The sequence below is a fragment of the Passer domesticus genome, chromosome 20 (genome assembly GCF_036417665.1).
Source record: "Passer domesticus isolate bPasDom1 chromosome 20, bPasDom1.hap1, whole genome shotgun sequence".
Taxonomy (NCBI): Eukaryota; Metazoa; Chordata; class Aves; order Passeriformes; family Passeridae; genus Passer; species Passer domesticus.
This window is the reverse complement of record NC_087493.1, coordinates 4,495,524-4,523,512: the sequence shown is the minus strand read 5'-3', so window position 1 is coordinate 4,523,512 and position 27,989 is coordinate 4,495,524. Positions and strand designations below refer to the sequence as shown.

General features: G+C 37.9%; 1 protein-coding gene across 7 annotated transcripts in view; it reads left to right on the top strand.

The window, feature by feature from the left end:
* HELZ (helicase with zinc finger) overlaps positions 1-27,989 on the top strand; it is an 85,012-nt gene that overhangs the window by 15,645 nt on the left and 41,378 nt on the right. For 5 of the 7 annotated variants that reach the window (XM_064395243.1, XM_064395238.1, XM_064395239.1 and 2 more), the window contains 12 exons: positions 1,523-1,750; positions 3,512-3,548; positions 6,913-7,037; positions 9,156-9,212; positions 10,034-10,082; positions 10,494-10,569; positions 13,544-13,742; positions 14,875-14,982; positions 15,270-15,567; positions 18,751-19,018; positions 23,501-23,834; positions 27,568-27,698. In XM_064395243.1, the coding sequence (XP_064251313.1) occupies positions 1,541-1,750; positions 3,512-3,548; positions 6,913-7,037; positions 9,156-9,212; positions 10,034-10,082; positions 10,494-10,569; positions 13,544-13,742; positions 14,875-14,982; positions 15,270-15,567; positions 18,751-19,018; positions 23,501-23,834; positions 27,568-27,698 (1,892 nt within the window). In that variant the 5' untranslated portion in view covers positions 1,523-1,540. The remainder of the gene's footprint in view (positions 1-1,522; positions 1,751-3,511; positions 3,549-6,912; positions 7,038-9,155; positions 9,213-10,033; positions 10,083-10,493; positions 10,570-13,543; positions 13,743-14,874; positions 14,983-15,269; positions 15,568-18,750; positions 19,019-23,500; positions 23,835-27,567; positions 27,699-27,989) is intronic. The other 2 variants (XM_064395245.1, XM_064395244.1) reach the window with 2 other exon arrangements.

Below are 27,989 nucleotides of genomic sequence, written 5' to 3'. Positions count from 1 at the left end.
TGAATTTACTCATATGTATGGAAATGCAAAACTTCCTTGCCTGTTCCTGTTGTTTGGAAGTGTGGACTTATTTTTAGCAGAAAAAGAAATATCTGGATGAATGAGGTAATATTTTGTAAGGCTGTTATTAAGGAAGAGGCACAGGTCACAGATTTGTACCAGGATAAATGCAAAATATTCATGCTTGTGTTCCTTCATTTTAGAGAAGATTTTTTTATTTGTTGTAAATAAAATTTTTATATTAGTGTTTTAAAAGGGAAGCTGGTTTAAGTCTTGAAAAATCAATATTCCTTTATGTAATTATTTTGATACTGAATGGAAATTTAAGAATAGAAGGGAACACATAGAACACTATGTTGTACAATATATGAAAAAACTTGTTTACGTTTCTTCTGAATGTTGGCTTAGGCATGTATTAATGGGAAAAGTGGGATAATGGATTATTTTTCATAAGAGGAAAATGCATTTATTTGACTTAAATTCTTGAAGTTACTTTACCTTTGGTTGAAAATCAGAAAATACCAAGTATAAAGAAAGCTTTTAACAGTGAATTTTTAAAAAGGACTAAAACTAGTTATTTGAGACAATTGTAATAGTTGATCTCTAATCACAAATATTGACAATATGCTGCTCGCTAAAAGCAAAAATGAGAACTCTTAAGATTTTTCCTCTTTCAATTATCAGAACCCATTTTTGTGAAGTCAGCTTTAATGTACAGTGTCTCTAGGGATGTGTATCATGCATTTAAATATGTCAATGCAGGGAGAATGTGGTCAGGGATTACAGAATTGCTTTGCTTTTCTGCTGGTGGTTGAGATGTGGATAACCATTTATCTTAGTTTGTTGGCAGATAATGTCTGTCTGTGGACAGAATTTTTTTATAACTGTCTCAATCCCCCCCAAACATTTACTTTAAAATTATTTAAGAAGTTCTGCACAAAGTTGTTGGTGTGGCAGGGTTATCTAGACTTCCTCAGCCATAAATGTAGCTAAACCAGCAGAAGGAAGAGACAAATGGTTGATTTGTTGTTGACCTCCTGGTTTTCCTGTCCTTCCCTGTCCATCCTTGTTGTGCTTCACCCAGAGGAAACATCTGCTCCCTTGTGGAGGTGAGAAGTGCTTGGAAGAGAAGGTGTTGTGGAGTACATGGCTGCAGGCTCAGAGACAGCACTTAGGGGATGAGTTGTGTTCCTTCCAAGGCAAAGGTCACGGTGCCACTGAAGACCCAAAAGCCTCTGCTTAAATCCATGCTGACTTTAAAATTTAAAACCCCTACTTACATTCTTAAAATCACTCATGGGCTTTAAGTACCTTCTTGAATTAGAATCAAAATTGAGAGCTGGGAGCGATGGAGAAAAGCCTGGGAAGAACTCAGTTAGTGTTGGTGTAGGAAATGTGAGTGGCACAGCACGAGGGGGATGTGATACAGCACCTTGAGACGGGAATGGAAGTTGGTTGGCAAGTTGTCAGTGCCATTCCACAGCTAACCAACGTTTTATCGTCCCCTCTGCCCCCGCTCTAGGATTTCTGTCCCTGAGTCATGGCAGACAGAAGACCAGAGAAGGCATGTGAACAAGCATGTGAATCCCTTAAGCAGCAGGATTATGAAGTGGCAGTGAAGCATTGCACAGAGGCTCTCCTTTCCCTCAGCCAGTACCCCCCAGCTCACCTCCCGGAGCCCTGCCAGGCAGAACTCGACCGCATCAAAATCGAGACTCTTCTGTATAGAATTGCTTCCTTTTTACAACTTGTGAGTGTGACTCTTTATAGTATCTAGTGAACTGGAAAGAAAAGTCAAATATCTTGTATTGTCAAGATTTAAATACCACTCAGAATTTTTGGCGTGTTGCTCTGCCCACAGAATCCCTCTTGCTATAGCATCTGTGAGGCTTCTGTCTTGTAGCTCTCCCTGATCCATTTATTTTCCAGCATTTGAACCTCTTGGTTTGGGTCTCAATCACAGTTTTCTAAACAAATAAGGAAAAATACTTTAAACATTTAAAATATATATTTTATATCTATATATATATAGTCTAGGAAGGTAAAATAGCTGGTTTAAGGTCTATATGCTGAATTACATACCAGATTACCTTATCTTTTAAGAGCATCAAATTAAAGTTTCTGCAAATAAAAGCACTCAAAAAACAAAGTCAAGAAATGCCAGAATCTAGGTTGGTTCATACCTCCTTTAGCTCCATTTGCATAGGCCCAAAATTATTCTTTTTATGCTTAATCCCAGCTTTCCAAGGCTAGGCTAGAGCATATCTGGTGAAAGATGTAACTTTTAGTCTCTGGCAAATATTTAGTGGAAAGGTGAAAACAGCTCTTGTAAAGGTTTGTAAATGCAAAGCAAGAGGCATAACCCTGAATTACAGGTGACCCCATTGCCAAAGTTGTGTCCTTCCTTTAAAGCATCACAGTTTCTTAGAGGAAAGGACATTTCAGTGCTTAAGAATAAACCTACAACCTGCTTTTTCTTACCTTTCTGAAATGCTGTTACAGATTTACAGTGATCTTCTCCACTCCAAATCTTCATGTATTGAGTACGAGCTGTTTCATCCCAGGTGGAAAAAGTTTGGCCAAGTCACAAGACCTTGCTGGGCAGCTTTAAGACAAATCTTGCCCATCTCATTAAGGGAGTGTTTTTAAGCATTCTTTAAATAGATAGCTGGATTGGACTCTTCAGTGTGCAAAACAAGAACTGGGAAACCTCTTAAATGAAGAAGTGACCTATCTTATGGCTCCTGAGGGGAAGAGATTCACAATAAGTGTGGTTGGATTTTCTAGCAGAAGTTGTGTTACCACAGACTTGACCTCTCAAAATTATTTCTGTAAGCCAATATGCAGATTGGTGCTTGGATTATTTAATACATTTCTGACATCACTCTTTGGAAATCCTCTGAGGCACCTATCTGGATGTTCATCATAGTATTGCTGTGAGTCTGCAGGGACTTTGGAAAAACACTTGAAATCAAAACCTACCTATTAAGGACCGGAATTATACAGATATGTAAAGTCTTAAAAGAGGAAAACAATCCAAATTTTCCTTCTTGTTTTACTAAACAAAGTAATCTTTAAAATCACTACTGAAAAGACAGAATAAATATCTTAAATTTGAACATTGCTATATTAGTGCAAAATTAAAAACCAAACAGCATCTCAAAAGTTAAGTTTTGTATTTTTTACTAGGTGTTGTGAGCCACCCACAAACATAACACACGCACACTTTTGCCCATTCAGGCTCCACTTTTAAAATGTCCATGTGCTGAGAATTTGGGAAAAAGTCAGCATTTTAACTGAGAATCTGAGGAAAAAGTCAGAAATTAGTGTTAATTCTAAGAATTAATTATATTATAATTGACATATGACTTATGTTCTTTACATGTTCCACTCAGAAAAAGACAAGGTAATGGTTTCTAAAAAGTTTTAAAAGACTTGTAATTCAAGCATGTAGTTGTTTATGCTAACTGGAATAATGCTATTTTTAAACTTTTCATGTTTTACCTTTCAGAAAAAGTATGGGCAAGCAGATGAAGACTGTAGGCATGGTATGCTTATTTCTTTTTTTATTACATAGTGTTATGAATTGCAGTCAGTTGTCTGAATTTTTAAAACTGATGCCCAGATTTGTTAATTTGCTAACAGTGTTTTTTTTCCTATTTCAAATTATTTATCTGCTTTATAATACTTTTTCTGCCTTTTTTTTCCTTTTTTTTTTTTTTTCCTTAAAGAGAGATCTCACTGTTTTTCAGCTCTTACTCAAGTACCAGGACTCAAATACATGTCTTTGGCTCAGTGGTGCTATTTGGCTAATATTTATTTTAGTGCACAAATGTAGGAAGAGTTGATAATGTTAGGATTCTCACAAAGACAAAGACACAAAGGCTTTGTGATTGTTCACCTCTCTTCCCAGGGACATGTTGGATATTTTGGTTTGCATTTGGGACTTAGTTCAGAGGAAATCAAGATGATGCACATTTGTTAAAGCTTCCAAGCGTGCCTATGTCACATTGAAGTTGAGCCTTTCATGTGTCACTGCCTTTAGGTATTTTTGAAGGAATTTCAAAAATCCCTAATCCTCTGCTGTTAATTTATGATGCAAATTATTCAGAATTCACTGAGAACTCACTGAGTTTGCAGTGTGTTGGAACAGAGTTTATCAGTTAGATTTGGAAAGTAAAGGGGGGTAGATCCCACCTTCTGGTTTTAATTCTTTAACTACTCTCAAACATTAAAGGAATTTTTTTCAGGTGACAGTTTTGTTGCACAGACTGTGATCTACTCTTCTGACATTCCTATGTTAGCAGTGATAATCTTTAAATTTTTCCTTTCTGGGTTGGTGGGTTTTATGTTGTTTTGGGGTTTTTAAAATGTGCTTGTCTTCACTGATAGTCAAATCATAGTTGGGGAATTTGTGGGGCTCTGCAGCCTGCTTGTGAAGCTCCATAAACATTGACTAAGAAAAATAAACTTGCTTTCTGTAGGTGTAAAATCAAAGTTTAACACCTTGAAAAAAGTCTGATTGTCGGTTAATCAGTATAATTCTTGAAATAGTCTGAAACTTAAAAAAGAATTCTTTTACCTTATTGATGAGTGCTATAAGGGTGTAATAGTCTGACTTCAGAGTTGTCTTTCATGATGGCAAATAAAAGTGAGAGACATATGGAAAGCTGGATGCTGGTTAAAGGTGGTGGGAGGGAGAATGCTGTTTTTAATGAACAGTGTTCTCATCGATGAGCTCTGATGGGTTTGTCATGGGGGACAGGGGTGACTTTCATCTGTTCAACTTTTTCTTGGTGTGTGTTTCAGTTGTCAGTATCTCAAAGGAACTGTCATGGTAACTGCTTGTCATCTCTCACTGGACAGGCATAGAAGTGGGTGGAATAGGACCATTGATGTGTATCTTCTTTTTTAAAATTAAGTAGAAAAACCAGCCTTTAAATGTATATTAGTTAACAAAGAAATAGCATCCAGATTTATGTTAATTCACTTCATTTGTGCCAGTATATTTTGCACATATTATTTCCCAGGTCTAAAACTGAGGATAGTTTTGAACTTACTAATACCTTATTTAAGTATGTATATAAAAGTGTTGTGTATGTGTTTATATATATATATATATATTAATATATATATTCATATACACACATGCCATATTTTTTTGAATATACAAATGAATGATTTGGTTGTGGCTCTCTATGATGTGTGGTTATCAATTGTAGTCCAGCACCTGACCTTTAGAGTTTCTTAATTTATGATCCCAGAAAGTCTTTGGTTTTATGTTTAAATATTGTTGGGAAGAAACTACCTTAGCATAGACTACTTGATACACTCCTTGATACTTGCAGGCTTTTTATAATGGGCAAAGCTTTATTCAAGCTGCTCTTCTGCCTTTTTACAAGACATGACATGTTGCACAGCTGGGATGGTTTTATTTGAACTTGAATGATCAGTGTATTCTGGAATAGCTGGAAAAATACATGTTCTTTACATGTTCTTCTATATGCTGCTTGCAGTGTTACAGGGAATGATGATAATTTAAAATCTGTTAAATTACTCCACAAATCTTTCCCAAGAGATAGTGCTTAATGTGTTGCAACATTTTATGTACAACTGTATGTTTTAGCTTGGTGATATTATGCAGATAATGATATGAAATATAAGAATTGGAGATTTATATCTTTATATCGATGGAATATATTAATTGGAGATTTAATCTTTGAGATTAAAAAAGCAAACTGTCAGACATGTTAAAGCTATTTTTGGAGCTTCTGCTTTGGGAAGTAAGTTCTATTTTTAGCAATGTGGTCTGTACTATCAGAGTGGTGAATTCAGACTAATCTTTAAGGCACTTTATGAAAAAAGATTTAGTTACCATTGCAGTTTGAAGAGATGCCTAGTTGTTTTTATTTAAATGTTTGTGGGACTGTTTATTTATTGAGTCTTTCATGCAATTTCTGTTAATGACCTGAACGTCTGTTGAGTGAGGAGTTTTGATTTGTTATTCTAAAATGTAATCCTGAAGTTGTGGTGAATGTGGAATTCCTGTTAGCACTAAGAGGGGCTGTTTGCATCTGCATGAGTAGCAGTAAACACAGATGTTGATGTTGCTTGCAATAACAGTTATTCTATAATTCCTTAATTTTAAACAACTGTCCAGCCTTCTTTTCAATTCACACACTTCGCTTGCTAAGCTTTTTAGTCACTCTGGCATTTTGTTTTCTGGACAGGTAACATGTGTGATTAAGTGTTGTTGCAGCTTGTCTGAAGCCTGTCTGTATGCTGAAATAAATCCTGTCCCTGCTGGAAGTGTTCAGAAGTGTCTGCTTGGCACTGCTCGCTGCTGATCCCGTGCTAGGAAGCATTCAGAAAGTTTTCTGTTACAGGGAGCCTGTAAACTTCTGGGCTCAGACAATCGTTCCTATATGCCACACTTTGCAGCATAAGTGAATAAAAGGCCTTTGAGAGGAGCAGGAATTGCCCATGAGGAGGTTGACTATTTTTGGAAACGACAGGGCATGTGTTTTGTGAGCATGAATGGATCTTCCTGAGCATGTTTGTGTTACTGAGAGGTTGTTGGTTGCTATTTCTTTTTTACCCTTTCTGTGAGAGGAGGTTCTTTGTGTCTGTGTCAGAGATTTGAATTTACCCTTCCCGTATTTAATTTATGTCTATTTTAGCATGTAAACATGACAACCTTTTTTGAGCTCATGTGCAACATTTATGAGCTGGTGGGAGACAAGCTTCAAGTTAATATTAGACAACAGCACATGATATTTAATTTACATCCAACAAGCCGTGGATTTAGCCAGAGCTTCAGACTTTGTTTTCTTGTTAAGGGTGAAGGAAAACTGTGTATATGACTTAAATGGATGGTGTGCTGAGGGTAACAGTGGCTGGTTTGTGTTGCAGTGCTGGGAGAGGGGCTGGCCAAGGGCGATGGATCTCTCCGGGCAGTGCTCTGCTGCATGCATCTCAAAGGGAAGCTGCAAATTGTGTCTAATGTTCTTTCCAAATCACTGATGGGGGAATCACTGGTAAGTGGGTTTGCTGCAATCTACATCGTTTAAAGAAAGAATTTTGTATTTCCTTCTTCTGAAAAATCTGTTTAATAACAAACTTCCGAACATATGTTTCACTGGCAGCTTGCAACAAAAATGGTTTGTGTGGAAAAGATAAATATATGGGCACACATATATCATCAGGATGCCAGGTTGTTGCATAACCAGGGTTTCAGAGTTGTTGTGATTTTGAAAAGTTTTTTCATTGCTAGCTCTGAATCCTCAGGGAATGTAAAATAAATTTGTGTATTTGTACGATTGACAAGAATAATATAAATCTCAAACTTTGCCTTGCTTATTCTAAATACTACCTGACACCATTTTGTATGGACTTCAGGAATTCTATCCATTAAAGCAGAAAAAAATATTGATAGGACTTTTAAATAACTGGCCCATGATAACTTGTAAGACAGCATAATAAACTTTTCAGGAAAAGGGAAAAAACTTTGCATTTCAAGATGAAGATAAAGATTTGAGTTCAAAGCTTCTATTTTACCCTTGAACTGTTAAAACTTGTAAAGATGCTTTTAACCCCAGACATGTAAGTAACTTCAGACTTTTATGTGACTACTTATATGGGGAAATTAGGGGCATATGTAAGCCTCTAAAGAAGTGTCCTTTTAATTTCTGTAGTCTGGATTAAATAGGCAGTTCATCAGCATGCAAGCTGGAATTAATACACCCAGAAATGTGGTCATAGCTTGGCCAGACTGAGGGGGATGTGTGACATCAGAAACTTGCAGGAGAACCTCTTACCTTGAGATTGGATCTCGCTTAGCTGAATCAGTAGGTTGTTTTTGAGAGTTCTGTTTGTCTGTCTGGTCTGTATCCTGAATTCCCTCCCCCCCAGCCATTGGCTATTTTTACATAAAGAAAGAGTTTTTTTCTTTGTTTAGCTGTTTTCTCATGAAAAAACGTTTCATTGAAAAATTCCTAGTGAGGTTGAAGGAAACTTGCCTTCAGGAAAAATTAGTAAAATAGTCTTATTGCAGGGAATGTGGAGTGCCCTTGTTTTGAGCTGTTGTTGTGCAAATAAAGGCACCTTTGTATAGAATTCCAGTGTCATCCCAAAGCAGGGTTTGAGAGGTTTTTACAAGCTTTAGGTTGTTAGACACTGTTATTTTCAGTAGGAATATTAAAATCAGCAGCTGATTTACTGACTGTGCTATTGTCTGAAAGAAGAAGTGAAACAAAGTTTTGGAATGAATTTGTTGAAGAGTTGGAATCCATCCAGTTTCCTCCCCAGTGGTTTAAGAGAATGATTCTTGGTAATGTTTTTTTGCTCTATTACATTTAAGCTCAACAAGTTCAATTTTCAGCCTTCTTCTGAAAAAGTGAAAAATCATTCTGAAAAAAAGCCTAAGTGTGAGGATTGTTAAATGTGTAAGTTTTCAGCAAAGAGTGATTTCTCCTGCTCAGCCCAAATGTGGAGAAGTCTAACAAATGTAGTAGCACTTAATTAAATTTGTGCAAGAGATTATTGAAATAAACCCCACAGGTCTTGGTTCCTTTAATCAAAGTTTTGACTTACAAGAGTGTGAAATTGTTACAAATACCTATGTATTTCACATAAATTCAGTTTTGAAAGATTTTTACTTCAGTTGTACTTGACAATGCAGTTAGTCACATGGCTAATCTTTGCTTTTGAGGGAAAACTCCAAAAATTACACAGTCTACATCAGAGCAGGAAGAGTTTTGGAGCTGCAGAAATGAGTGATCTGTAAAATGGATCCTTAAAAAGAAATGAATCCATCACTGCAACAGCAGTGAAAGATTGTTATATTAATTCTTCAGAGCTGAAGTGTTACAGTAACCTTGGTATATTTTTTCCCTCTAGTTCTTAATATGGTGCTTTCCTGAATTGTCCTGTATTGATACTTGCTATAAGTCTAGTGCTGGTTTGGCCAGTGTAGAATTCCCTTTTTCACCACAATGTTTACTCAGTTCTATTTAGGGTCATTTAAAATTGGTGTTGTAAGTCAAATTCATTTTTATTTCTCCTGGTGTTGAGGGGGAAATGAACTTGGTTGCTGTGGTTTAATGCACATAATGAAGGTTTATGTGTTCAATAATTAATCTTCTTTCTGCCCCCAGAACGGGATGGTAACTAAAGATCTCACACGACTGAAAACACTTCTTGCTGAAACAGAGGTAATGATGAGGGCATTATTGGGAAAATAATGAGCAGTACCTGAAGCAGCTGAAGGGCTTTTCCATGTGTCCCAGGAGAGCCAGGGTCACTGGGAACAGCCTGGTTCCAAAATTATTGTTTCTACTGTGTTGGTCTTTACCCACCAGCCTCTTCAGGAACGTTTCATCACAGTCTTGCAGGATGGACGAGAAAATGAAAAATGATGCTAATAAGTTGTTGATTCCTGAAGTAGCAAGTAGAAAGAATTCCAGGCATTTAGATCTGCAGTATTTATTTATTTATCTATCACATTTTTCTCTGTTGGAAATTAGTCTGAAGTAATAAACATGACTTCAGAAATTTTTAAAGATTATAAATACCTTCTCAACCCACTTTTTTTCTCTTTCTTTTTTTTTTTTTTTACTGGAGGTCAAACTCATGTCTCTTGATTAAATTGTCTCCTCTCTTTTTTTCCTTATGCTTAGTTATTTATTTGAACTTTATTTTTGATGTAGATTGAAAGCTGAAAGACTTATCAATGTAGTTTAGTTTTTGGTGTTTTAGAAATTCACTGCAGTCCATGTTGAGTTGATTGCAGGGTGGAATTTGGTCATGTAAAAATCTCTAAAAGTTTTTTCTAACCAGTTGACTCAATGTTCCTGTCAGAATTCCTGTTATTATCAGAATCCCTGTTACCAGCAGGGCTTGTGACTGGGAGTAATTTCAACTTATGATTGATATTTTTGTAATAGTTGTTCTAAACCCGATTTTAACAGCAGTTCTTGTTGATGAAATTGTTTTGTGTTCCTTTATAACTGTGGGCTTTTTTATATAATTGTAGGCAGCTGGTAAAGTACCGTCAGGATATCATGTAGAAGATTTAGAAGAAGGTATGTAACTCGATTTTAAAGCTACATCATTTCCTTGTGAGAAGACTTGGATCCTGCTGAATGCTCAGCACTGCATTGAAGGCAAAAAACAAAAAAGGGACTTGACTGTTGTGATGAGCCCCAATGAGGTAGAATTATCTCAGTGTTGACTGAATTTGGAGGCAGAAGTTTCTGTTTATTGACCAGGGGGCTGTGTCAGAGCCTGCTGAGTTCTGCAGATGGTTTTACATCTGCCTTCACCACCTTTGCTCTAAATGAGCTTGTCAATTTGTCAATCATTTGGCAGGGGGGGTAATTTTGCTTGTGTTCAGATACACCTTGGGCTGATGCTCAGAGATGTGGATCCTTGAGCAGCTGCTGTCTGACTGGAAAACTGAGAATTGAGGAATAACCACGCTTGTGTCCTGGCAGGGTCACGGGATGGTTGGCACTTCCGCCCCCCTCCCAGGGGCGTCACCAGCAGTGAGGAGTACACACTGTGTAAAAGGTAAGAGCAGTGAGAGGTACACACTGTGTAAAAGGTAAGAGCAGTGAGAGGTACACACTGTGTAAATGTAAGAGCAGTGAGAGATACACACTCAGTAAAAAGTAAGAGCAGTGAGGAGTACACACTCTAAAAGGTAAGAGCAGTGAGGAGTACAAAGTCTGTAAAAGGTAAGAGCAGTGAGGAATACACACTCTGTAAAAGGTAAGAGCAGTGAGGAATACACCCTGTGTAAAAGGTAAGAGCAGTGAGAGATACACACTTTGTAAAAGGTAAGCTCTTTGCTTCATGTTAACCCCCCCAAGGGAGCAGAATGGTTCCTCTTTCATTCACCTGATGACAGAATGATTAAGAGGCCAAGAAAGTGGAGGTGCTTGTTAGAACAGGAGTTGACCTGTTCACAGGTTTTTGGAAGGCTCAGTTTATCCAGCAGCACTTCAGTTTATAGAATGGAATCACCAACTCAGTTTTCATAATGCAGTGGTTTGAAGGGCATTTTTCTAGGGGCAGGTCAGCATCTGTCTTTCTCCCCTACCTTTTCTGATTTGGGTGGTTTCAGAGGTGTGAAAAGTTCCCCAGGCAGCAGTGTAAGCAGACTGAAGCACAGTCAGGTTTCAGTGCTGCCTTCTGATAAATGAGCTTTGTTGATAGATGGGCTTTGTCTTCAGACAAAAAACCCAGAATTTCCCTCAGATCTCATTATTTTCCCTTTTGCATAAAGTCAAATACACAGAGAAGTTCCAATGGCTTGTACTGGTGTTTCTCCTTGTCTTTTCCAATCATCTGGTCAATATTGCCTGTACTTTGTGTTGTTAATTGTCATTGCTCTCCATAAAACTGTATTAATTTATAGGGGGAGGAACCATCATTATGCACTTGATTCTGCCATTTATGTAACTAATGCAAATTATTTACAAAAGCTCTGACCTGCTTTTTAAATGGCATGACTGAACTGCTGATTTTGAGCTACTTTTGGCATGATTTTCTAGAGATGCTGAATCTTGGCAACTCTTCTTGACTCTTAAACATGTCTGGTGCTTATTCAGCAATTTAAAAAAGCAGATATTTACAATTTTCAGCTTGTGGTGATCTTTTGTTGAGTAACATCCATCCCATGTTTCCAACCATTGCTCTGAAACATTTTTCCACTGAAGCTGTAATGAGCTTTAGGCTCACTGTTAACCCTTCCAGTAAGAAGGATTGTGCCTTGCTCAGCAAATCCCTGTGAACAGCATCATTCTGACCAGGGACTGAAGATTTTAGTTCCTTAGGAGGAGGCAGTTGCAGGTACTGAATATGAATTTTTGAAGGTCTGGTTTATTTTTCTCCTGTGCCATAAAGCAGTAGGAGTGCAGAATATTTATTCTAGATAATGAAGCTATGGAATTGCAGGAGGTATTAAATAAGAAAGTAAAATTGAGGGGAAAAAAAAAGTTTAAAATATGAACAATGGGATCTTGGAAAACCTGTATAATGATGACAAATTTTAAAGTAATATGCTTTCCTGTTAAATAATGAAAAGGAAGCTCACTTGATTTTAAATTTGCTATGTAGGTTATAAGAACAAGTCAGCGATTTTTTATGCTTGCACTCCATTTACTTAGGAAGTGAAATTCATGATTGTACTTTAGTATTCTAATGCAGTGGTGAATTGGAAAATTGACAGAAAGAATACTGAAATTGACTGCCAAGATAAAACATTTTAATTTAAAATACATTAAGAAACATAGCTTGAGAAGGTCTTTAGTGACATGGTGTTATATATCATGTTTATTTTGTTTGCAATTTGGGCATGCAAACTTTCAAGTACATTTCTTAATGAAAAAGTGTATGCTAAATCAAATTGCAGCCACTGATGCAGGTGTGACCTAGATGTGCAGGTACTTGTGCTGCAAGGTTTTCATGTCACAGTCAGGGGTGGCTTGGTTTTGTCTCACAGCTCAAAGTTCACAGTTTAATTCACATTATATACACATGGACTATGGAAATAAAAAATGTGATGTTTGCATTAACTTTTTGTAGTCTTCTTGTGCAAAACAAAAACAAAGCAGTCTCCTGGCCAAATTTTATTCTGTATAACCAGTGCTTTCCTGGTAGCTTCAGAACTTAAATCTCTTCCCTATTTAATTTTCATTTTGTCATCTATTTTTTAAGTACTTCAGTTTTGAAGAAAGATGGAGCTGCAGCTACTGCCTTGTGGTTTATAATTTTAATACAAAGTTAAATCATAAAAATAATCCCCAAGTTAAACAGGCATTTGCCCAGACTTGCAGTAAATTCTGAGAACTAGAATGCTTCAATTGTATACAGGCCTTTGGAATAGCATTAATTCGATGCATCAGCACATGCCACTAAGTGGAAAATGTATTTCTTTAAGAAATTCTTAGTGTCTGCAAGAGTAGATCCTTTTAGACTAAAACACCCTTTCCACAGAGGGGGATTAAACCTTTTCCTAGAGGTTTCTGTGCAGGTGTATTTAGTAGAAGGGACCATGTGATGTCACTGTTGCTCCAGGAAAAACTGCTGATTGAGTATTTATCAGCTAATAATGTAATCACTGGAAGAAATTATGCTACATCTTTCCTTTGCCCTTGATTACCAGGGGGCTTTGTGCATATTAATACAGTGCCTAGTCATTTCAGGGATGCTCTGTGATCTCCTTGTGTTAATTGCTGTACAAACACTTGATTCTGTTTTCTTTAAAGCTGGAAATTTCTTAAGACTTCCAGCCCCCTGTATTTCTGAGAAATTTTATATATTTTCCTGGGCTTTGCAATGAGAGAAGCTGCTGCCTCTTGTAGAAAATGCTGTATAAATAGATATATATTTCCAAAGTAGTTCACGTGGACTAAACTGCCTTTAGTTCTGTGAGAGAAACTTAAAGAATATCCAAACCTCCTTCTGGCTTTACAAGTAAAATTGTGGTTTTATTGTTTTTAATTGGAGGCTGAATAATGTTTTTTCCTATTTTATGTAGATTTTTAGAGCAAGGGATCTGCAGGTATGGTGCCCAGTGTACTTCAGCACATTCCCAGGAAGAGCTGACAGAATGGCAGAAGCGTTACGCTTCCCGCTTGATCCGCTTGAAACAGCAGAAGGAGAACAAGCAGTGCTCAGGCACTTACATGGAAACCCTCATCGAGAAATGGATGAATTCCTTGTCTCCTGAGAAAGTGGTAAGGAAAATATCCTGCTCCTCTATGTGCTCACATTTAAAACTAACATGAGCCTGGTTTTGGCCCTGGCTGTCAGAGCTGGTCGAATCACTCCTCAACAAGAAATTGTCCAATCAATTTGCTCCCCTTTCCCTCCTGCCCTGGGTCTTGCAAAGAGGCTTAGGCTCATTTGTGGGTTAATCACAGCTCATTCTTTTTGCATATTCACTTTTTGCATATTCCCAGTGTAGGATGGGTCAGCAAGTTTCTTGGTATTGTTCGTGTTCCCTGACTAGACAGCATAACTTCTTAAACTGGAGAATAAATGGTAAAGGTTTCACAGCTTAGTCAGGAATACTCTTACTCTTACTCTTACTCTTACTCTTACTCTTACTCTTACTCTTACTCTTACTCTTACTCTTACTCTTACTCTCACTCTCACTCTCACTCTCACTCTTACTTTTACTCTTAGTGGGGAATACTCTTACTTGCATGTGGCTCCTTTCTTTGCCTGCAGCTGCAGGCCCTTGTATGAAGAAGAGCCAATCCCCCAAATATTCAGAAGTGTTTGAGTACCAGGAGTGTGGGATATGGATGTGATCAAAGTTAGCAGCTCTTTGGAATTAGAAAGAGCATTTTTTGTGATATTTGACCAGCTCTACTTACCAGTGGCCCTAAAGAGTTTTTGGTCCATCTGTTGTTGATGAAATCTAAGAAAAGTGAATTTTAGCAAAATGCATTGATAAGTAGAAAGGCTGATTATTTTTTCCTGTTGTCTTAATAGGCTCATTGATGTCAGTGAGATCTGGGATCTTCTGGGCCTCACTGTATCTCAGATCCTTTTTTCCAAATGAAATTATGTTCTACTTTAAATATTTACAATTAAGTTGTTTGTTGCAAATCAAGTCTTGTGGTTAATTGTCCCTAAATGGTTCTATTCTTCATTTGCACAGTGTGGTCTGGTAGATTTAGCTTGTCTCTCTACATTAGCTATATTTAAATTAATTCATGTGTGAGACTTGCATCAATCCTGCACAATCTAGGAAACCATTCCTTCCTCTTTCTATTAAACAAAATGCTACCTTTTCATGAATGTTTGTGTTTTGATACTGCTGTAGAAGTTTAATGTTATCTTCCTTTTTTTAAAATCTAGCTTAGTGAATGTGTAGAAGGAGTGAGAGTAGAACATAATCCCGAGCTCTCAGTAACTGTCACCACCAAAAAGTCTCACCAGACATGGACATTTGCTCTCACATGTAAGGTAGGACTACTTATTTTTTGAAAGTTAGTAATAACTAGAATGCTACCCATAACCTTTTGCAATTAAGATTTCAGTTGCATCTTCCTTAAAATAGAGAAACCTCCTAGCACCATCCCTTCTCTCTCTTTTTTCCCAGCAGCTCTGGTGATTATGTATCAACTGCCCAGATTTCTGGAAATCAGGCAGGACCTGTACCTGATAGTTCCTATTAACCCTTTTTATCTGATTGCAAGTGAAGATATTCCTGAAATGGTTTCAGTGTTTCAGCTCTTGCATTTCTTTTCCAGCCTGCAAGAATGCTGTATCGAGTGGCATTGCTTTATGATGCCCATCGACCACACTTTAGTATCGTTGCAATATCTGCTGGAGACAGCACTACCCAGGTATCACAAGAAGTTCCAGAAAACTGTCAGGAATGGATAGGAGGAAAGATGGTCCAGAATGGAATAGATCACTATATATACAAAGTCAGTATAGCCTTTAACACAGAAATCTTTGGGACTTTTCGCCAAACTGTGGTGTTTGACTTTGGATTAGAACCAGTCCTCATGCAACGAGTGATGATTGATGCTGCTTCAACTGAAGGTAATCTACTAAAACTTTTTTTGTTTTGTGTAGTGGAGGTCTTTCATGCCATCTCTTTCTTTTTCAGTTTTGGGCAGAGCCACATCTCTGTCAGCTGTTCATGAATGTTTCATACTGTATGTTATGTTCTTCATAGATGTGAATGGAAATAGTGGGCAAAAGCTTCAGAGGGTGCAAATCAGGGAGATAATTGGAATATGACTTACTTTGTGTCAGGATAGGGCTCCTAAGTATGACTAAAATGCTGGGAATTTCTAGTTTGGTGTGTGTCTGAGTGCAGCACTGGAAGTTCTGACTTTATAAAAACATGTTTATGTTTTTATAAACATTCTTCTATTGATGAAGACATTAAATATGTCAGGAAAGGTCATTAGAGAAATGAAGTGTTTCTGTATAAGAATACACAGGGTAATAAACCCAGTAATTAAAAGAGACAATCTGAGAAGTTGGTTTGTGGTTTTCTTCTTCTCTAATAATACCGGACTAGGTTTGTCAAAGACAAGAGGCTGACTATAGGCCTGTAACTCAATAATTTGCTGCCGACATGAATTTTGACAATGTTAAGAAAGTGTAACTATATTTATGTTTTCAAGTAAAAAAATGAGCTACAATTTACTGTGTTTAATCTGTTTCTGAAACTGATCTGTGTCTCTCAGTTCAAACCTGAAATAACTCCAGTATGAGAAAAATGTCAGAAAATGGAAAGATGTTTGAAGAGGTGCAAAAAAAGAAGGAAGCACTTTGATTTATGGTGAAAGAGAGCTAAATATAGGTCACTATATCACTTGGAAGTAAGCCATTTGGTGGGATACAGGATTTTAATTTTTAATGAAAATTTGAGAGATAAAAACACCAATGAAACAGAATTGTAGCAGTGGGATTTAAGCAGAAAGAAGAGGAAAAGGGAAAAGGAAGGAAAAAAGATGAAGCTGAGAAAACAGCAGTTTTCTATTCCTGACCTTGATTTCCATATAACAGATTAACATTTGCAGCACTCAGGGAACAAAGCTGTAAATAGAAATACCAAAGATCATGATCTTTTGAGATGCCTGGAGTGCCTGTAGCCAGGAGCAGGGGCATTGTTCATGCTCTGGGAGCAGAGGGTATGGCTCTGCAGGGAGTGGGAGCCATTCCATGATCTCCATGGAGCATGTGGGTGATCACAGATCTCCTGAGCCACTGTGGAGAGCAGTCCTTGCCTTGTAAACCTGGGCAAGATCAAGGGAAACAAGCCATGAGTTACTTGCAGAGTCAGAGTTCCTGTCAAAGCAGTCTGTGGTCTGGGGCCTTAGACTGAGTGCTAAGCCCAGGGATCCCAGGAACAGGCAGCTGGATTCACAGGAATGATGGGTGGGGTGGAGGCAGCAGCAACCAGCATCAGGTGCTGCTGTTTCCTTCACAGTGTGCACAGGGACACTGAAGTCTTCTAATACTAATACTTATTTTAAATGGAAAGAGTTAAGAGCTTTACAGATAATTCTAACTACAGAATCCTGGGCTTTTTGCTGTGTGTGTAATAGGCAAGGGAAAGGGATAACTATGTTGGATCTGTGCCAAATTCCATCATTTCTTTTACTTTTTGGTATATATGAATTGAGATCTTGTGGAAATGCTTTTTCTCCTCCATCCATTTCAGAAAGATGCCTGAAGTCTCTGTGCTTGCATGTAATTCAGGCCCTGTTGAGATGTTTAGGCAGGAATGAAAGGTCAACATTAAAATATTTTAATAGAGGAGCTTATATTCTGCATTGTGAAATCTTTATTTACAGCAGAAGAAGGGAGCTGTAGGAAGTTTTCTGTGCACTGATTATGTACTAACTGCTCTTTAAGATAAAGTGTCACTGTGTGTGCAATCTGTGCCAGGAACTGTTTATGTCAGGCTTCCAGGGAAAGCCTCTCCAGTGCTGGGAATTAAATGGCTGTTGTTCCAGCAAGCAAGGAGTCAGTCCCAGCATAATTACTGAGCTTTTGGGATCTGAGGTGTGATTTGTAGCAGGGAAAGCTTCATTTGTGGTGACGTTATTTCAGACACACAAACCACACAAACTTGGACTTTTTCTTGCTGTACAACTGTAGCTGCTGATATGGTTCAGGCTTGAGGGATATATTTAAATGTGTCTTCTTAGTGAGCACATGAGATCAGTGGTAAGATAAGCCATGTTCCTGTAGTCATAGTCAAGCTGAACAGAGATTTCTTTTGCTAAAATGCTGGGTTTTTTTCTTATTTAGACTAAAGACAGTCAAGATAATGTTAAGCATTTAATTTGAATTTGAAAATGTCTTTTTTGCACATTTTCAGCGTTGGTGTGATATCCTGGATACCTATGTTAAATCTTACTCAGAGATTATACATTAAGATAGCATAGCTTGACTATAAATGCCAAATATTTTCAGCTCTGCAATTTAACTGCAATTCTGTTAACTGATTCACTGTTGTCATAGTGGTTTTGTGGTTTTAATGGATACATTCTAGGGGGCTGTAGACAAGTGCTTGCTCTTCTGTTTCTTATGTAGTCCCTATCTGGCACCACGTCTAAGCCATGTGGGCCCTAAATCAGGGTATGTTAAAAAATTAATGTCCTTTGAATTCTCTAATTTTGTATCATGTTAGGTTACATTTCCCAAGTTTTGCTTGGTGAAGTAGCTTTAGCTACTTTATGTAACTGTCTGCACCACACACAGGTTAGGGGGCTCTAGAACTTTTTAAAAGGCTTTCAGCATTGCAAATGCAATGATTCCTTACCAGCTGATTTACCAACTTGTTTTTATGACATTCTATAATATACATTGTAGGGTTCCTCACTATTTAATGATTTTGAAATGAGGGGATGTTGCAATTGGGTTTTAAAGTGTATTGCAGTGCCAAGCCCTTCAAAGCTGTTCCAGTAAAAGTGATTTTTTGTCTTTATTAATTCTAATTGCTGTCTGTAGAATGTTTTATTTTCTGATACTCTTGGAGAGCCTGCTTGTTCTCTGTGCACACCTGAAAAGCAGAGATAGTAAATACCAGCAGTGAACTTCCTAAAGGTGTTGTGGCCAGAGGAGACTCTCCCTGTGTTTAGGTATCTCTGGGGGGATTGGTTTTACTAGTGGGTTTGGTTTGATTGGCTTTTTTTTGGAAATACAACCAAGCCAGGTGGGGTTTGTAACAACAAAGCCCCCCTTCCCTCTGTGTCCCTGCAGACCTTGAATACCTGATGCATGCACGGCAGCAGCTCCTGACCACAGCCAAGCGCTGGGATTCCACGTCCAAGACTATTGTGGAGTTTGAGCCTAATGAAACTACTGAACTGGAGAAGAGCCTTCTCACCAGATACCAAATCCCTCTGTCTGCTGACCAGCTGTTCACACAATCTGTCCTGGACAAATCATTGACCAAGACCAACTATCAGTCACGGCTCCATGACCTCCTGTACATTGAGGAAATAGCACAGTATAAGGAAGTTAGCAAGTAAGTGATTCCTTTATAAAAATATTCCTATTAAAATGAGGGAGGCAGCTTTTTTCATTAAAGCTGCCTGCTTCTTTAAGATACTGAGGCTTCCTGTTTCTTTGAACTGAACCTGAATGAGTCTGGGAATAGTAATATTTGGTAAAGGTCACTAGCACTTAAATGTAAATTCCTGCTAATTCACTGAAAACAAACAGTGTGTATCAGTCTGTGCTTACAGTTGCAGGCACTAAGCAGTTGTTGGAAAGGGTTTTGTTAATTTTGTTTCCAGTTTATTGTCTGTCTATGCAAAAATATATTAATAATAGTTATATTTATGTTCCTGTGTGGAAGTAGGTTATAGCAAAGGTATATATAAAGTTTTTGTAAAAAGGGTTGAACTGTGGGTGGCTCAGACTGATCTTGTGATAAAGTGGCAGCTGACTTCATTTATTTCTTAAATAGGTTGACACCCAATTTCCTAATAAAAGGCATATAATATACATTGTTTGGTTTGTTGTGTCTTTAGGTGTTATGAAGAAATTACCCAACTCGTGTAGATGCTTGAGAAATATAGGTTTAGGTAAAAGATGTGAAATTCACACTTACACACCTTCATGTGGATTTTTTTCCTGTAGCTTAATATTTGTGGTCAAAAATCTTTCCTGCATTCATGTGAGCTGCATTCTCTAATGAGCTTTAGAGTTTTGTTACTACTCAGAATGGAAAGTCTCAAAGATACAACATCATTGTAGCTAATTTGCTAGCAAATTTAGTTTTATCAATTACCTGAAGTTCCAAATCAGAAAGTCTTTTTAAGATGAAGAACCATTCCTGGAGCTACAGAGGTTCAGTTGAACCAACCCTCTAGAACTTAGAAAGAAAATACTGTGAACTGTCATATTTCTGTTGGAAAAATGGTTCAATTTATTTTTAAAATCTCAGCTGAAGGGCAGTATTTGAGCTGTTTCTTATCTTTTATCACTGCTGCACTCTGCTCTTGAGCTGGAGTCTAGCACATGCAGGAATCATGCTTGAACACTGCTTCCAGCTTACAGAAATATTCTCCATCATACATATTTAAAAACAGGTTGGCTCTTCTAAGGCCTTTTGAAATAAAAGTGGATTTAAAGTAAATATTATGAAATACCATTAAAACATGAGCAGTATTTTTACTGATAGAATTTGCACCTTGGGAGTTACATTCTCATGCCTCATAGGAAACCAAAGAACAGCAAACCTGGAGAAATGAAAGAAAAATAAGTGCATCCTGTATGTAATGCTTCTCCTTTGGACTATTTGGTGCAGCAGTAATTTATTGCTTGATTAAGTTAAAAGTGAGTGTTAGTAATGTTCTTGAAATCTTCTGTTTTGATAGTGTTGATGACAAACATTCTTTTGATCTTGTAGCTGACCCACTTTATTGCAAGAAGGCTCAAACCAGCAGACATTTCCACTCCTCTGTGGCTAAGATCACACACTTGCTATTCTCTAGTGAAGTGTCAGGGTTGCAAGCCTGGAAATGGCTGAGAAATCCAGATGCAAGTGGGTTGTAGCACCTCTGAAGTGGTGCCACAGTGGCAGCGTTGATGAGCTGCTGCCTTTTCAAGGGTTTGTGAATGTACATTGTAAAAGGAGTAGGATTGGCAGCTGCTCCTCTGACTGCACTGCAGTAACACCAGTGTCAGAGTGAAGTGGATCCTTGGGTTTGAAGAAGGTTGATGGTTTCTCACTTTCTAGGAAGGTGCTGGTTCAGACTTTGTGTGGAATCACCTGAGTGGAACCAGAAAGTATTGGGTGAAAGTTGCTCAAAGTGGCTCAAACATATCTTGAATTCAGTTATAAAGGAGTTCTGGACAATCTCAGAGAACTTTACTTTTAAATAGTGTTTATTTCAAGAGACATTTATACAAGTTATTCCACATAACTATTGCAAAATAGAATAATAAGGGAGTCACTGCTGTTGAATTTCCAAGTGCACACTGTTTTTGAGGAAAACCAAAACAATGTTCCAATCTTGATAATAGTTGGGTTTTGGAGAGTCTAAATATCTGTTCATGGTTTTAAAACTCTTCCTTTCTCTCTTGCATATTGAAGAGAAAAGCAATATATACTTCTTAGAGTGACTAGAACATTTTCTTCTATGAACATTAAAGGGTGTGAGGTGACAGACAGCTCCTTCCTTGCTCCCAGAATTACAGAGCAGATTTATCCTCAAGGCTGTGAACTCGTCAAGTACTGGCTCTGATGGAAAACAAATTTATTTTGTCATTGCTGTGTGTTGCATGGATCCCTCCCCAGGCAGGTGTCCCCTGCACACCCTGAACCCTGCAGGTGTCAGTGTCAGAGCAAATGTGCTGAATGTGCTTTTGCAAAGTGGCACCTGGGGCTTTGGCCAGGATGGGTTTGTTTGCCTTTGGGGAATTTATTGTTTGCATTGGTACTGGATGATTAATGATTTATGAAGTCATTCTTCATAATTATTCTGTGGTTTTAAATACAAACAACAGGTTTTCTTGTAGCTGCTTCATGAACACTGCAGGTAGGCTGACATTTGCAATGCTTAGGAGGAAGTAAAAGTTTCTGATTTTTTTAATAAACCTGACTGAAAACCTTATTTTGTCTAACCCTGCAAAGAAAAGGTGAGAAATGGATGAAAGAAGCAACTTCTGCTTTTTACAAATCAAATCCTGAGAGAATTTTGTAGTTTTGTACTTTGCCAGAAGGTGTCAGCTTGCTCAATGGAAATTGCTTGATAATCTAAACTTCAGATTCCCTTTAGCACAGCAGATGCAGTTCAGTCATTTATGAAAACACTAACCTGTGCCTTGTCTCAGAAATGCAATAAAACTGTTTTGTAGCACGTTTTTATGAATCTGAATTTAGCTGATACATATTCAGCAGCACAGGGATCAACTTTAGGGAAGTTTCAACAAAATAAATTCACAATAGCAAATGATTGTATCTCAGTAGGAATTCCCAGCCCTTGTTACTCAGTTAAATGTTTTACATAGTGTTTTAACAAGGAGCTGTGAGCTCTGTTTCAGATGTTGCTGACTTGCTGATAGCTCCTTTGGAATAGTGCAGCACTTCAATAGAAGAAAACTTTTTGTTAGGGGGTTTTTATTGGTACGTGTGGAAATGGGAAGGATTGGGTGGAAGCTTTCCCTGTAGCTTGTGCAGTAACCTTTGTGGTCAGTAATAACCAAACAGATCCCTGTTAGGTAAGAAAATTTCTCTTGCTTTTGGAGAGTGGAGGACTGGGAAATTCAGATGTGACAATGCCATATTCTGTAAAGAAGGAGCTGTTACCACATGGGGGCAAACTTGCAGTTTTTGTGCAAGATTCGTGGATTGGCAGATCTGGAAAAATACATCTGATTGGTTTGGTAGATGTTTAATTACCAAGCTAAAATGTTGGATTTTATTGTTAGAGGCTTAGGATTATTGATACTGCAGGGCTTAAATGAGCAATTACCAGTTTATTAGGTTAAAATAGAAAGTATAAGAAGAATAGATCAAATAAAACCAGTATAAGTATGAAAAGTATTATAAGAAAATAATGTATTTTTCTAAGAGGTTTTATTTAATTTGTGATTGGGTTTTACTTTTTTTTTCTGTAATTTGTTTCAAATTTAGGCAAAAGTTGCTGATGAGAAAAAAACCCTGAATATTATTACTCTGCTGTCAGACTTTTTTTCCCCTTTGTTCTTTTTAAAACCAGGTTGAAGCAATCTGTTTTAAAAACCCCAACACACTAGGAAGAGATTACTTTTTATTGCTGAGAGGTCAATAAAGTGTGCTAATAAGTCACTTTAATGTGTTGTGCATGTGACTTCTGGAAAATGATAACTGCAAAGGATGAATTTGTTACATCTCTGATTACAGGAGGAAGCTGCTGCTAATAGGAGTTCTGTGGATAGATGGTTTATAGGGCTGAGCCTGTGATGCCATTCCCTCATTTCAAATAAAATAAAATATCATTTTGATGCCTACAATCTGATTTGTTTGAATGCATTTTGATCAATCCCCCTGAATTATAGGTATAATACCATTTACTTTTTAAGATGGAGATTGCTCTCTTTGGTGTGCAGCCTGGAAGAGGCTCATGGGATAAATAGGAATATTGCTCTGTTCTTTGCCTGCTTGTCTCCCCTTGCTTACCTACTATAAGATTAAGACTGTTTGAATAGAAATTTTACTGCTTTGGGACATGTAATTAATTCACTCTAAGCTTTTATTGGTATCTAGTATTTGTTTCTCTTTTATGAGGGTCCTTTTTTAAAACTTCATAGATGTTGATTCTTTTAAATATGTACTTTATAGGCTACAGTCAGAGGAAAAAGTGTGGATATTTGATAGCTGCATACTTACAAAGGGCCACTTTGACTGTATTTGTCCATGCTTAAAAATTAATTAATGAAATGAATCTTCACCCTGAACGCCTGAAATTTCAGAATCTGAGAGCATTTTTGTGCACTGACTTGATGCTTTCTCACTTAGGTTCAACATAAAAGTGCAATTGCAGATTGTAGCAAGCTTCATGCTCACTGGTGTTTCTGGAGGTGCAAAATATGCCCAAAATGGACAACTTTTTGGCCGCTTTAAGCTCACTGAGACCCTCTCTGAAGACACTTTGGCTGGACGGCTGGTGATGACCAAAGTCAATGCTGTTTATTTATTGCCTGTCACTAAAGAAAAGTCAGCACAGACCCAAGGAACCAAAGAGAAGGTTTATGAAGCAGCTATCGAGGAGAAGACAAAGGATTATATCTTCTTGAGGGTGTCCAGGGAGTGCTGTGAGGAGCTGAACCTTCGTGCAGATTGTGAAATGCAGGTAGGTCTGCCTGGAGGTGGCCGTGGTGTCAGAACTCTTTGCCTTCTGTTTGCTCTGCCTCCATGACTGATCTGCTTTCCAAACAAAATAACCTCAAATTAAGGTCACTGGAATTGCCTGGAATGAATGCATTTTCACCCAAGGTTTATCTCATCCCATTTGTTTTGTTTTGGGGAAACATATGCAAGAATCTTAATGTCTTAATTTAACATGGATAATTGGTCTGGGAAGATTTATGTCGTTCTGAGCTCTTGGTTTTGTGTTTGTTTTCTTAAAACAATAATTAAACTTACTAATTGATTGTATTTGAAACTTGACTGGAATGCAAAATGAGCTGGGGCTTCAGGAACTGGCTAATTTTTCCTTGAGTGTCTTAATAATCTTGGCCTGAGGCAGCAGATCTATTCTGCATTAGAAATTGAGTCCTAAAGTTGTTTGTAAAATAATTTTGTACTTTATATGAGTATCACTGAACTGGTGGTCAGATTCTTCAAGTATTGCCTATATTTGAATGAATTTTAATTATGTGGAATTTTTAATGATTATTATTAGCTGAAATTTTGGAAAGCAATCCTCAGTTTAGAGCTGAGAAGTTGTAATTTGGATGTGCAGAGTTTTTGTTAAAGGTGCTGGGCCTTTTGCTGCTTTCTTCAGTAGAGTTGATATTCCCTATGTGATTCTTAAACACTGATAAAACTGCTTTGATTTCTGTGGATTTTGGATAAGTTGGGTAGTTTCTTTCCTTTTTCTTTTCCTTATGATTAGTCTCAGAAACTTGGTGGTGCCTTGTTTACCTGCTGTTCTGGCTTAGCTATAATAAATACACAATTCTGCTTTTATCAGGTAAACCATTCATAAAGGTGGGGTGGAGTGCACTTTAAAGCACTGTGGCTGCTGCCACTCTTTTATTTTTGGAGTGGTTCCTCTGTTCTCTGTCCTGCTCTGTGAACCTGCAATGGATTAACTTCCTTTCCCACTGTTTTCTGATTGTATATTAAAGCAGGTTATATGCCTCTCCTTCCCAGACAGCCTCATTCACTACTCTGCAGCAGCAAATAGAACTATTTGATTCCATCCAAGCAGCATTAAAAGCAAAACAAATCACAAGCTGTTAAGAAAGTGGTGAATGCAGGTAGATAATAGGAGGTATTTAATGCCAGGCACCTTGCTTGGACTCCCAGAAGGGGCTGTTAAAGTGTCACCCAGATGAGCATCACAGCTTTTCTGCATTTAAATCACCCTGTTAGGCTGTGTGTTTTTTTGTCAGCCTTGGGTCTGTCAGAGCAAAGATACTTTCCTTGGCTAGATCAAACCAGGAGTTTGGGACCAGTGCCATTTGCCAAACATGTGCAGGCTGTGCCTGGGGGACAGAGCAGTGCTGGGAGGGATGGGTAGGACAGAGGTGCCCATGGGGCAGGAGGAGCTGTGCTGTCACTGCTGAGAAGTGCCAGCCCTGCTGTGCACAATGGGGCTGGGGGGCACAAATTGCACGGGTGGAAAAAGAATTCTTGAATTTTCATGTGTCCTGTTTAAAAAAAAAAAAAGTTTTCTTAGCAGTTCCAAACACCTCTGTGAGCTCCGTGCTTAACGCTGTCAGATTTGTGGCTGCCCTTGTCTTCAGACTTATGGTTGTACATCTTGCTGTAAAATGTGGTAGTCAAGATGAATATTTAATGTCTCTATATCTGCCAGAGATGGAAAGTTAATGGCTATACTCTGCAGGGATACAAGCAAACATTGTTTATTTACAGCAAAGCTAGTGTTGATTTTACATGCTGCATAATGATATGAACATTGTAATACTGAAATAAGAGTAGGAAAAAGAAAATGCTAATTTACAAAGCCTTTTGAAGGAGATGATCTGCCAGTAGTAAACATTACTGTACACCAGAGTGATCCTGTGGTGGGAAAGGGGCTTCATGGGCAGATACAGGAGTGTCAGGTACAACAAGGAGTTAAATGTAGAAGGATAAATTATTCCTCTGTATGGGGAATTCTCCTCCGTAGGAGAAGGTTCCTGAGAGGAGGCTTTTATATGGCTTTGAAAGAGAAGTGATCACTTTTCCTTTCCTTCCTTCTGTCCTTCCTTTTACTTGTCAAGGACTTCTTAAGGTTTTATATAAGTTGTCAAAAAAGATAATTGTAAAACTATATTCTAGTATTGCTTTGTGTTTGTTGAACTTTCCGGTTGGTAGCACTAATTACCACGAGATTAAAGTGTGATGTTAGAATGGGCTAACATCAGATCAGTGAGTGCTAGAGGAGAAAATCATTAGCTGTGAGGGCAGGTTGTTGCTTTGGGCATGGGGGTGCCTTTGGAATGACTGCCACCTCCGTGGCTTTTCCCTGGGTGACACAGGGGCTGCACCTGCTGATGGAGCAGGTTCAGCTCATCTTTGCTCTGGGTCTGTTCTTCTCATCTCCTGTTTGCTAGGACAGAACCAGCTTCTGGCAGGTGGTTCTGGAATCTCGTGGTGCAGATGGCCTTAGAAATTGTTAAATAATTGATATTTCCAGGTAATTGGGGGGTGCTTTTCCAGACAGGTTGCAGTGGTGTGGCTGCTGTTCACACTCATTGTACATCTCAGAAAGAGACTTCCTTACTCCTGTTTAATCAAAAATGCTAAATAGCTTTGTAGTACAGTAATTACATAAATACATAGTGACAGCAGTGCTTTGGAAATAAACCTAAAAATGTGCATTAGTCTCTTGAAGTTCTTCAGCAGCTTTTGGTGTTTTTATGCTGGTTTTTATTAGTGCAGAGCTGTGTCAAATTTTGTCTAAAGGCTTCTGGTCTGTTGTGAATGTGGAGTTCTTTGGCATAATACTCTGATCAGATTAATTTGTTTCTGGGGAGATTAATTATTACAAATTTAAATCTGTGTAAGTGATAATCTGAGTGAACTGTTTTTATGAATAATTTCCCGGGGAGCTCTTTTATCCCTTGTTCAAATTTAGAATGTACTTTTCTCTTTACCCTTTCAGTGTGTGTGTATGTGTCAACTACTTTCACTCTCCATTGTTCCGTTCTGAATTGAATCAGGAATGTTAAGTGCTCTGCGTGATGTTTCTGGCTTTGTACCAGAATTTATGTTGGCAATATCTTTTATTTACTAGCATTGAAACACCTGTAATTGAGAGAACAAAACCATGAATGTATTGGTAAGCAGCTAATTGTTAGAAATTAACTTTTGGGGAGTCCTTGTAATGGAACAAAAATGACAAGTTATGCTGTTCCAGAGTGTTTGACTAGAAATAATGTTTGGAGTTTATCTTTGCTGATTTATGTAATTTGTTGATATGGTAAAACTTCTAGCCTGGCATTTTCTTGAGGTTGTTCTTACAATAAGAGATGAAAGCTTACATTTGTAAAAACAATGTTTTAGGACAATAATATTTTCCAGGACTATTTTTTGTATTTTAAAAAAATTCCAAGAATGCTTTCCCTTTAATTTTTTTTTCTGAAAGTACAGTGGAATCTAATCTTAAAAGTCAAACAACAAAATTAAATTAAAGAAAAAGCTGTATTTATCTTTGATTCTAAACAACAACAACAAAAAGCAAGTTAATTTTATCACAGATCTTTGGATTGAATGCTGTTTGCTATTTTCTTCTGAGAGCCAGTGGTGTGCAGAAAGATAAAAATGTATCATGTACAGCAAAGTCTAATGAGCATTTTCTAAATGAATCCTTTTTGTTCACCCCTCTGTTTATTCATTGGTTTGTTGTGCAGGTTGAGCTTCAGTTCCAGTTGAACCGGTTACCCCTCTGTGAAATGCATTATGCCTTGGACAGGATTAAGGACAACAGCATTTTGTTTCCAGATGTCAGCATGACTCCCACCATACCCTGGAGTCCCAACAGGTACACAAACACTTTAAAATCAAAGCTTGGGTGGGAATGCAGCTCTGAATTTCTCAGAGCAGATGGCTGAAATCTGTCCTCAAACAGGAAACAAGCCTGATTAGTGGTGAGGGCTTCTGAGGAGGGGGGGAAACTGCTGAATAAAACAAGAGGAATGATCCTCCCAGGGCCAGAACCCACTGAGTGGTTTTCCCTGGGGCTGAGCTGAGGGTTTGGAGGCATCACAGTTTACTGTGGCTGCAGAGAGCAAACCTGCTGCTGTTAATTTCTGTGCTGCCATCCTCCTCTGGA